The 12,130-nt window shown below is 42.4% G+C and overlaps 1 protein-coding gene across 1 annotated transcript; it reads left to right on the top strand.

Moving 5' to 3' along the window:
* Positions 1-520: 520 nt before the first annotated feature.
* Positions 521-1,303, top strand: LOC309806589 (proline-rich protein 23C-like; the record flags this gene model as incomplete). Its single annotated transcript, XM_082625474.1, has 1 exon — positions 521-1,303. One exon carries the CDS (start codon positions 521-523, stop codon positions 1,301-1,303), a length of 783 nt encoding a protein of 260 aa, XP_082481600.1.
* Positions 1,304-12,130: the final 10,827 nt, after the last annotated feature.

The raw sequence follows: 12,130 nt of genomic DNA, 5'->3' as shown, positions 1-12,130 counted from the left end.
TGACTAATAGTTAAAGTTCCATTTTCGGGGTATCTTTTTTTCTCTAAGAATGAAGTACACGAGTATTCTGGCCCCCGGAGGACTTTAACAGTAGCTTTCTACCAACCACAGCCCCGGCTATTGGGCAGCACAGATACCGCGAGGTCTACGGGGCGGAGCCTTGGAGGGGGCGGGGCTTCGCGTGACATTTTGCGACTAGGATTTCACTGGCTTCACGGGCAACATCTTTCGCTGTCTGTTGCGGAGACGAATCGGCGTGACGAGCTGAAGATTCGAAGGCGCCAGGCCCAGCCCCGCGCCAGACGCCGTTCCCCTAGAAACCTGAACTGCAGGACCAACTGCAGGAGGCGGCCCCGGAGCTCCGAGGACTCGTCCCGTATCGCGCCGTCCTGCCGTCGCCGCATCGCGCCGCCCCGCCCCGGCTTGCCTCAGCCGTCGTCGAAACCCGTCACAGCGTGCAGGATCGAGCGCCTCCTCGCCCTCTGCCAGGCCCCGGGGGCGCCGTCCGTCGGTCGAGGTCATGGGCAAACGGCCCCGCAGGCCCAGTGCCTACCCTGCGGACTGGGGGGGACCGCAGACCGAAGGACCCGGCCCCGCCAAGCGCCGCCGAACGGAGGAGCCCGAGGACCCCGAGTCCGAGTCCGAGGCGGCGCCCAGCCTGGACAACCTGACGGGACCTCCGGCCGCGGACGCGCTCACTTCCGTAGTGGTCCTGCCCGCCGGCTGTGCCCTGCACCTGCCCCTAGATGGCGTCGACGTGCTGCTGGCGCCCAAGCCCACGTCCGTGCTGCAAGTGTCTCTCGGAGATGACATGCTCATGCTGGTCCCCGAGGCCCTCCTGGGCTGGGGCGTGGAAGGCCCGTGGGGACAGGGCCTGCAACGGGCCGCTTTCCTGAGCGCTCCAGGGGAGTACATGGCCCGGGAGCCGGGATTCTTCTGCGCAGCTGTCCCAGAGATCGCCCGCCAAGAAGAGGCCAACCAGGAGGAAGCAGACGCCGAGCTCCTGCCGCCTGGGATGGAGGCTGAAGCCGGCTCCGTCGCTGAGCTCCGCAGCCCCACCGCAAGGGTGTCGGGACCCAGCGCGCAGGGCTTTGTCCCAGAGCCCCGTCCTCGGGCGCCCAATCCTACTCCAGAGAAACGCTCTCCTCACCACGACGACAACCTGTACTTGCACCTTCGGGAGCTCTCCCTCGACTCACCACTCCAACCTCTACCTCCCTCTCCGAGTCCGGGTCCTCACGAGCGCCCCCAACGCCCTTACCGTCCTAAGCGCGAGGCCCAGAGATGTCTGTTCCCGGAATGAACTGCACCCCGGTGTACACACACACACACACACATTCTGGCTACCATCCTGGAGGCCCAATGGATTTCCCGGCGTCTTTTACACTGAATGTCCTACAACCTGGAAATTAAGCATCTCGTGGGCCAACAACTCCTTTTTCCCTCCAGACTGGCTATAGTAGCAGGAGAAGACGTCAGGAAAAGAAAGCAGACTCTAGACCTCATCTTTGAAATGGAAAATCTGCCCAGGGATACCGGACAATGTGTGTTCAGACGTCTGGACTTCTTTACAACATCATTCTCAGGCCTATCCATTCCCGCTCGTTTGCATTGGTTATTTTCTCTCAAATTCTTCTCTCTCCAGCACCATACCCTATTGCTACCCTATTTCTCCCCAAACCAATAAATAACTGGATTTCTCATGTTATATGTTTTCCCATGCATTTATGAAGATTTTTAGCCATGGCTTTTCTCTTTCTTGGTGTTTTGAGCTGCTCTCCTGGAAAGTTGCAAAATAGTATGATGGTTACTATACATAATTGTATGATGTTTGTTCATAGCTTCCTCTTAACCTGAGGAAGTTCTCTTCCAGTCAAGTTCACTTTTCATTATGAATAAATGCTGGATTTTATCAGATGTTTTCAGCATGTATCAGGATATGCATTTCCTTTTTAAATCTCTTCCTCCGGTTATTTTGACTCAGAGACTGATGTAAAATGTTTGCATTCCTGCTATTCCACATTATTCATACCTTTGACATTCTACCCTGAGTTTTTTCTTTTGTAAATCAAACCTCTAACTCTTAAAACATTAATTTAGGGGCCTCCCTGGTGGCGCAGTGGTTAAGAATCTGCCTGCTAATGCAGGGGACATGGGTTCGAGCCCTGGTCTGGGAAGACCCCACATGCCGTGGAGCAACTAAGCCCATGAGCCACAGCTGAAGCCCACGCACCTACAGCCCATGCTTCGCCACCAGAGAAGCCACTGCAGTGAGAAGCCCGTGCACCTCAACGAAGAGTAGCCCCCGCTCACCGCAACTAGAGAAAGCCCGTGTGCAGCAACGAGGACTCAACGCAGCCAAAAATAAATAAATAAAAGTTAAAAAAAATAAAACATTAATTAATTACCATATTTCTTTCACATTTTTACAAAAGAAATAAAATCTACAGGTAAAGCTGAAAACAAGATGGTTTCAGTTTTTTAAAACATCAATACTATTTATATTCACCAACATGCTTTACCATTTCCTCTCTACCTTTTTATTCTTATATTCCACTCTCAAAGTCTAGCCTCAATTTTCTTCTTGCTGGAGAATATACTTTAATAGTTCTTTCCACTGTACCCTATGTGTAGTAAATTATCTTGGTTTTGTAAATCTCAACATGTTTTGTGTAGTACACTCTCATAGTCTTGTATATCTGAAAATTTTTATTATGTATTCATTCCTAATTCTAAAGTGTTATTTAAGTACTTTAAAGACATTACTCCATTGTTCTGCCATTTTTGATTGTTGTTGCAGGCAAGAGGTCTCTGCCAATCAAGTTGTTGTTCCTTTTATATTTGACTCAGCTGTTCATTAGCACATTTTTAAATTTTATTTTATTTTTCAATTGAAGTATAGTTGATTTACATTGTTGTGTTACTTTCTGGTGTACAGCAAAGTTATATATTTTTTCCATATTCTTTTACATGGTTATGGTTTATTACAGGATATTGAATATAGTTCCCTGTGCTATACAGTAGGACCTTGTTGTTTATCTGTTTTACACTGAATACATGATAGTTTTATATCTGCTAATCCCAAACTCCTAATTTATCTCTCCCCCACCCTCTTTCCCCTTTGGTAAACATAAGGTTGTTTTCTATGTCTGTGAGTCTATTTCTGTTTTGTAAATAACTTCATTTGTGTCATATTTTACATTCCACATATAAGTGATATCATATGATATTTATCTTTCTTTGACTTACTTCACTTAGTATGATAATCTCTAGGTCCATCCATGTTGCTACAAATGGCATCATCTCATTCTCATTTATGGCTGAGTAGTATTCCATTGTATAGGTATGCCACATCTTTTTATCCATTCATCTGTAGATAGACATTTAGGTTGCTTCCATGTCTTGGGGTTTTTTTTCATTCATTTATTTATTTATTTAATTTTTGGCTGTGTTGGGTTTTGTTGCTGCACGTGGGCTTTCTCTAGTTGCAGCGAGCGGGGGCTACTCTTCGTTGCAGTGCGCAGGCTTCTCATTACGGTGGCTTCTCTTGTTGCAGAGCACGGGCTCTAGGCACGCGGGCCTCAGTAATTGTGGCATGTGGGCTCAGTAGCTGTGGCTCGTGGGCTCTAGGCTAGCGGGCTTCAGTAGTTGTGGCACACGGGCTTAGTTGCTTGGTGGCATGTGGGGTCTTCCCAGCCCAGGGCTCAAACCTGTGTCCCCTGCACGGGCAGGCAGATTCTTAACCACTGCGCCACCAAGGAAGTCGCCAGTTGGCTATTTTAAATAGTGCTACTATGAACATTGGGGTGCATGTATCTTTTCAAATTAGAGTTTTCTCGGGATATTTGCCCAGGAGTGGGACTGCTGGACCATATAGCAACCCTTTTTAGTTTCTTAAGGAATCTCCATACTGTTCTCCATAATGGCTGCACCAATTTACATTCCCTTCAACACTGTAGGAGAGTTCCCTTTTCTCCACACCCTCTCCAGCACTTATTATATGTGGACTTTTTAATGATGCTCATGCTGACCAGTGTGACGTGATACCTCATTGTAGTTTTGATTTGCATTTGTCTAGTAATTAGTGATGTTGAGCATATTTTCATGTGCTTTTTGGCCTTCCGTATGTCTTCTTTGGAGAAATGTCTATTTAGGTCTTCTGCCCATTTTTTTTTTTTTTTTGCGGTATGCGGGCCTCTCACTGTTGTGGCGTCTCCCATTGCAGAGCACAGGCTCCGGATGCACAGGCTCAGCAGCCATGGCTCACGGGCCCAGCCGCTCCGTGGCATGTGGGATCTTCCCGGACCGGGGCACGAACCCGTGTCCCCTGCCTCGGCAGGCGGACTCTCAACCGCTGCGCCACCAGGGAAGCCCTACACTAAAGTCTTTAATGCATTGAGATGACTTTTGTGTGTGGTGTGAGATAGTGGTCTAGTTTCTTTTTCTTTTTTTCTTAGCATGTGGCTGTCCAGTTTTCCCAACACCATGTTTTAATCTAAATTTATTTATTTATTTATTTTTGGCTGCGTTGGGTCTTCGTTGCAGTGCATGGGCTTCTCATTGCAGTGGCTTCTCTTGTTGCGGAGCACAGGCTCTAGGCACACGGGCTTTGGTAGTTGTGGCACAGGGGCTCAGTAGTTGTGGCTCGCGGGCTCTAGGGCACAGGCTCAGTAGTTGTGGCGCACGGGCTTAGTTGCTCCGTGGCATGTGGGATCTTGCCAGACCAGGAATCGAACCCGTGTCCCCCTGCATTGGCAGACGGAGTTTTAACCACTGCACCACCAGGGAAGTTCCCCCGTCACCATTTATTGAAGAGACTGTCCTTTTCCATTGTACGCTCTTTGCTTCCTTGCCATGAATTCATTATCCATATATGTATGGGTTTACTCCCAGGTTCTCAGTTATGTTCCATTGACCTATGTATCTGCTTTTCTGCAAATATAATGCTGTTTTGATTATTGTAGCTTTATAATATAGTTTTAAATCAGAGAGTGTGATACCTCCAACTCTGTTCTTTTTGTCAGGATTGCTTTGGCTGTTCAGGGTCTCTTATGGTTTCATGTAAATCTAAGACTTTTTTATTCTATTTTTGCGAAAAATATCCTTGGGACTTTGATAGAGATTGCATTGAATCTGAAGATTGCTTTAGGTAATAGAGACATTTGAACGATGTTATTTCTTCCAATCCATGAGCACAGAACACTTTTCCACTTATTTGTCTCCTCAGGCAAGGGAAACACAAGCAAAAGTAAACAAATAGGATTACATCAAACTAAGAAGTTTCTGCACAGTAAAGGAAACCAGCAACAAAATGAACAGGGAACCTACCTAATGGAAGAAGATACTTGCAAATCATATATCCAGTCAGGGGTGAACATCCAAAATATAGAAAGAACTCACAACAACAACAACAAAAATAAAACAACCCCCAAATGGGTATAGGACACTTTCCAAAGAAGACATAGATGGCCAATAGACACATGAAAAGATGTTCAACGTCACAAATTATTAGAGAAATGCAAATCCAAACCACAAAAGTCTATTTCTCTTAAAGTCTATGTCTCATGTAAGTATTGCTCCCCAGCTTTCTTTTTATTTCCATTTGCATGGAGTATCTTTTTCCATCCCCTCACTTTCAGTCTATGTGTGTCTTTAGATCCGAAGTGAGCCTCTTGTAGGCAGCATATATATGGGTCTTGTTTTTGTATCCATTCGGCCACTCTTTTTTTTTTTCAAAACAAACAACTTTTTATTGAAGTATAGTTGATTTACAATGTTGTATTAGTTTCAGGTGTACAGCAAAGCGATCTATATATGTATATATTCTTTTTCAGATTCTTTTCCATTATAAGTTATTATATACAAAATATTGAATAGAGTTCCCTGTGCCATACACTAGGTCCTCATTTATCTATCGCCCTATGTCTTTTGATTGGAGCATTTAGTCCATTTACTTTGAATAATTATTGATGTGTATGTTCTTATTGCCATTTTATTAATTGTTTTGACGTTGTTTTGTAGTGCTTTTTTCTTCCTTTCTTCTTCTTTCATTCTTTTGTCTTGTGATTTGATGACTATCTTTAATGTCATGTTCAAATCCTTGCCTCTTTTCTCTGTGTGCATCTATTATAGATTTTTCTGTTTGTGTCTATCATGAAGTTTATATACAGTGATATATTGTTATATGTGATTGTTTTAAGTTGCTGATCTCAAATCTCAAATGCATTTAACAACCCTACAATTGTACTCTCCTCCCCTTATGATTACTGTTTTTGACATCATATTTTACATCTAATTATTTTGTGTATCCCCAAACTGCTTACTGTAGATACAGATGATATTACTACTTTTGGCTTTTAACCTTCCTACTAGCTTTGTACATGGTTGATTTTCTATCTTTACTGTATATTTTTTTAATCTGTCTCCTAAGGCAAAGGAAACAAAAGCCAAAATAAACAAATGGGACCTAATTAAACCTAAAAGTTTCCAGACAGCAAAGGAAACCATCAACAAAATGAAAAGACAACCTACTGAATGGGGGAAAATATTTGGGAATGAGATGACCAATAAGAGGTTAATATCCAAAATATATAAACAGCTCATACAACTCAATAGGAAAAAGCAAACCACCTGATTGAAAAACGGGCAGAAGGAACAGGACAGAAAGCCCAGAGATAAACCCACACACATATGGTCACTGTATCTTTGATAAAGGAGGCAGGAATGTACAGTGGAGAAAGGACAGCCTCTTCAATAAGTGGTGCTGGGAAAACTGGACAGGGACATGTAAAAGTATGAGATTAGATCACTCCCTAACACCATACACAAAAATAAGCTCAAAATGGATTAAAGACCTAAATGTAATGCCAGAAACTATCAAACTCTTAGAGGAAAACATAGGCAGAACACTCTATGACATAAATCACAACAAGATCCTTTTGGACCCACCTCCTAGAGAAATGGAAATAAAAACAAAGATAAACAAATGGGACCTAATGAAACTTCAAAGCTTTTGCACAGCAAAGGAAACCATAAGCAAGACCAAAGACAACCCTCGGAATGGGACAAAATATTTCCAAATGAAGCAACTGACAAAGGATTAATCTCCAAAATTTATAAGCAGCTCATGCAGCTCAGTAGCAAACAAACAAACAACCCAATCCAAAAATGGGCAGAAGACCTAAATAGACATTTCTCCAAAGGAGATATACAGACTCCCAACAAACACATGAAAGAATGCTCAACATCATTAACCATTAGAGAAATGCAAGTCAAAACTGCAATGAGATATCATCTCACACCAGTCAGAATGGCCATCATCTAAAAGTCTAGAAACAATAAATGCTGGAGAGGGTGTGGAGAAAAGGGAACACTCTTGCACTGCTGGTGGGAATGTGAATTGGTACAGCCACTATGGGGAACAGTATGGAGGTTCCTTAAAAAACTACAAATAGAACTACCATATGACCCAGCAATCCACTACTGGGCATATACCCTGAGAAAACCATAATTCAAAAAGAGTCATGTACCAAAATGTTCATTGCAGCTCTATTCACAATAGCCCGGAGCTGGAAACAACCTAAGTGTCCATCATTGGATGAATGGATAAAGAAGATGTGGCACAGATATACAATGGAATATTACTCAGCCATAAAAAGAAACGAAATTGAGCTATGTGTAATGAGGTGGATGGACCTAGAGTCTGTCATACAGAGTGAAGTCAGTCAGAAAGAGAAAGACAAATACCGTATGCTAACACATAGATATGGAATTTAAGGGAAAAAATGTCATGAAGAACCTAGGGGTAAGACAGGAATAAAGACACAGACCTACTAGAGAACGGACTTGAGGATATGGGGAGGGGCAAGGGTAAGCTCTGACAAAGCGAGAGAGAGGCATGGACATATATACACTACCAAATGTAAAACAGATAGCTACTGGGAAGCAGCCGCATAGCACAGGGAGATCAGCTCAGTGCTTTGTGACCACCTAGAAGGGTGGGATAGGGAGGGTGGGAGGGAGGGAGACGCAAGAGGGAAGAGATATGGGAACATATGTATATGTATAACTGATTCACTGTGTTATAAGGCAGAAACTAACACACCATGGTAAAGCGATTATACTCCAATAAAGATGTAAAAAAAAAAAGTTTATACAACTCTCCTCAATACTCTGTAATAACGTATATGGGAACAGAATCTAAAGAACAGCGGATATATGTATAACTGATTCACTTTGCTGTACACCTGAAACTAACACAACATTGTAAATCAACTACACTCCAATAAAAATCAATTAACAAAAATGGGCAGAAGAGGTGAACAGACATTTTTCCAAAGAAGACATAACAGTCGGGCAACAGGCACATGAAAAGATGCTCAACATCACTAACCGTCAGAGAAATACAAATCAAACCACCATGAGATACCACCTCACACCTGTAAGAACACCTAACATCAAAACGACCACAAATAACAAATGTTGGCTAGGTTGTGAAATAAAGGGGACCCCCGTACACTGTTGGTGGGAATGTGAATTGGTGCAGCCACTGTGGAAAACAGTGTGGAGGTTCCTCAAAAAACTAAATAGAATTACCATAGGATACAGCAATTCCACTCCTGGGTATACATCCAAAGAAAACAAAAACACTACTTTGAAAAGATACATGCAGCTGAATGTTCGTGGCAGCATTATTTATGACAGCCAAAATGTGGAAACAACCTAAGTGTCCATCAACAGATGAACAGCTAAAGAAGATGTGATGTGATACATATATGCATGTGTGTGTCTGTGTGTATGTATATACCCAGCCATAAAAAAAAAGAGTGAAATTTTGTCATTTACAACAACATGGATAGACTTGTAGGGTATTATGCATAGTGAAATGAGTCAGACAGAGAAAGACAAATACTGTTATGTTATCACTTAAACATGGAATCCAGAAAATAAAACAAACTAGTGAATATAACGAAAAAGAAACAGATTCACAGATATAGAGAACAAACTCGTGGTTACAAGTGGGGAGAGGCAAGATGGGGTAAGAGATGAAGAGGTATAAACTACTATGTTTAAAGTAATTAAGCTACAAGGATATATTGTACAACACAGGGAATACAGCCAATATTTATTTTTTGGCCGTATCCCGCAGCACACGGGGATCTTAGTTCCCTGAACAGGGACTGAACCCGGGGCCCCTGCAGTGGAAGCATGGAGTCTTAACCACTGGACCGCCAGGCAAGGGTCCATAGCCAATATTTTATAATAACTATAAATGGAGTATAATCTTTAGGAATTGTTCATCATTATCTTGTACACCTGAAACCTAACACTGTAACTGCATTATACCTCAATTTTTAAAAAACTAAAAAAAAAAACCGACAATGACATATCACTTCATACCTGTTAGAATGGCTTTTATCAAAAGGCAAGAAATTAAAAGTGTTGGCGAGTACGTGGAGAAAAGTGAGCCCTCCTGCGGTGTCGGTGGGAATGTAAACTGGCACAGCCACTATGGAGAACGGTATGAAGATTCCTTAGAAATGCAGGAATAGAACTACCATATGATCCAGCTATCCCACTGCTGAGTATTTATCCAAAGTATATGAAAACACTAACTTGAAAACACTTATGCACCCCCATGTTCATTGCAGCATTATTTACAATAGTCAAGGTATAGCAACAACCGCAGTGCCCATCAACCAATAAATGAATAAAGAAGAGGTGAAACACAATATATACAATATAGACACAGCCATAGGAAAAAAATAAAACCTGGCCATTTGCCACAGCATGGATGGACACTGCGAGTATTATGCTAAGTGAAAGAAGTCAGCTAGAGAAAGCCAAATACCATATGATTTCACATAGATATGGAATTTAAAAAAAAACATACAAAGTAAATGAACAAACCACACCAAACAAAAACAAACATGTAGATACAGAGAGCAGAGTAGTGGCTACCAGAGGGGAAAGGGTGAAATGGATAAAGAGGATCAACTCTGTGGTGACTATACAAACTAAATCTTTGTTGGTGAGCATGCTGTAGTGTGTACAGAAGTAGAAATATAATGTTGTCCATATGAAACTTATATAATGTTATAAACAAAAGTTACCTCAATAAAAAATAATTTTTAAAAAAGATATACATATAGCAATGATTAAAATGACTCTTCGTGGAATTTAAGTTCCAGTTATGGAGGGAAGTGAAGAACTGATAGTTTAAGTTTCACTGAAAAGATGAATTTTTCCAGAAGGGCATAAGCATTGATGGAGTTTGGATATGTAAAGGGCTAAGCTAGAAAGTTAGGAGGTAGCCACTACTCTGAGAATAAATCTTTTAAATTGTGATTACAGAGGGGGTCACAATTTGGAGTAATTGTTACTGAGCCACGTTCATTTGCCTCACACACAGAAAGCCCAACTCTGAGATAGAGACGTTTGCAGCAGAGAAAGGGTTTATTCACAAGGCAGTCAAGCAAGGAGAAAGGAGAACAAATCTCAAATCCATCTCCCCAAAGGCCAGGGGCTAGGGATATTTACTGGATAAAGAATTAGGGAGGCCTGAGGTGCAGGGAGTGCGGGGAAAGGTGACTGGAAAGGAGAAAAAGATCGGGTCGGGACTTCCCTGGTGGCACAGTGGTTAAGAATCCGCCTACCAAAAAAAAAAAAAAAAAGAATCCGCCTACCAATGCAGGGGACATGGGTTCGAGCCCTGGTCTGGGAAGATCTCACATGCCTCGGAGCAACTAAGCCCTTGAGCCACAAGTACTGAGCCTGCACTCTAGAGCCTGCGTGCCACAACTACTGAGCCCGTGTGCCACAACTGCTGAAGCCCACGCTCCTAGTGTCCGTGTTCCACAACAAGAGAAGCCACCACAATGAGAGGCCTGCACACTGCAACGAAGAGAAGCCCCCGCTCACTGCAAACAGAGAAAGCCCGCATGCAGCAACGAAGACCCAACGCAGCCAAAAATAAATAAATTAAATAAATAAATACATTAAAAAAAAAGATGTATCGTTATTCTCGGCAGGTGCAACTAAGCTACGTGCTTCTTCAGAGGATGCATGTTCAGAAAACGGCGCCATTAGCATATTCTTAGGGTGGAGGTTTTGGCCCTCTGACATCAAATGGCCACCGATCAGACACTCTCGCATGCCCGAGGGGAGAGGCGGTTGTCCCAACCAGTCTTAACCAGCTGAAGTTCAAACTGGACAACTGACTCCAAGTTCCAAAAAAACAACTCGGGCAAACATCTTAAGACTCTTACATCAGAGGTACTTATCTATAGGGGTCGTGAAGAGGCCTTGTAGCTTACTCTTTAGGCTACATCATGCTTGGGGGATATGCAAGTTTTTGTAAAAACAGTTAAAGTGAGCTTGACCAGCGAAGGCAGTTTACAGTTTACTATTTACTAATTAAGTTATAGTCTAATGGATGTAACTGATGACTACCATATAAGTTTCCTAATGACAAGGTAAAAGAGTATGAGTCAATGAGGTAGGAGGGAGGACAAAATTACTGAAGAGGAAGAGAACTGAGAAGCCAAGATGTGGGGGGAGGAGGGATCCATGACAATATTAAACTCACCACAAACTACAGCAGATGTGCAATGAGTGAGAATTACAGTGAATCAAGGGCGAAAGTCTTCAAAGACCGTGATAGAGACATTTGCTACACATACATTTGATAAGTGACTGGTAGTAGTATGACTGAACCCCAATGTCTTTAAACAATATTTTGTTTATTTACAGAATGTGGTAATACTATGAAGGCCATAGAGAGAGGGATGAGATAGAGAGTAAGTGAAGAAACCATTCCAAACAAAATGGTCAGAAATGCCCTTTTCAAGAAAGTGCCCTCAGAGTTGGTCTTTGAAGAACGAACCAGCACTGCAAAAAGTTGGAGGAAAAGTTGAAACCTAATTTTTTTAAGTAAAAAAAAACCAAGAAGATGGGAATATTTCAAAGAATTAAATATAATATTGGCTAATAAGCATGTGAAAAAAATGATCCACCTTGACTGGCAATCAGAAATGCAAAATGAAAACACAATGATATAGCATTTTACTACACCAGGTTGGAAAACAGTTAAGAGTCTATCAATAAGAAATGTTTACAAGGATGTAATGAA

The sequence above is a fragment of the Mesoplodon mirus genome (genome assembly GCF_964341445.2).
Source record: "Mesoplodon mirus genome assembly, chromosome: 6".
In the NCBI taxonomy this organism is placed as follows: domain Eukaryota; kingdom Metazoa; phylum Chordata; class Mammalia; order Artiodactyla; family Ziphiidae; genus Mesoplodon; species Mesoplodon mirus.
The sequence above is the reverse complement of the archived record's forward strand: the minus strand, read 5'-3'. Positions and strand labels throughout refer to the sequence as shown.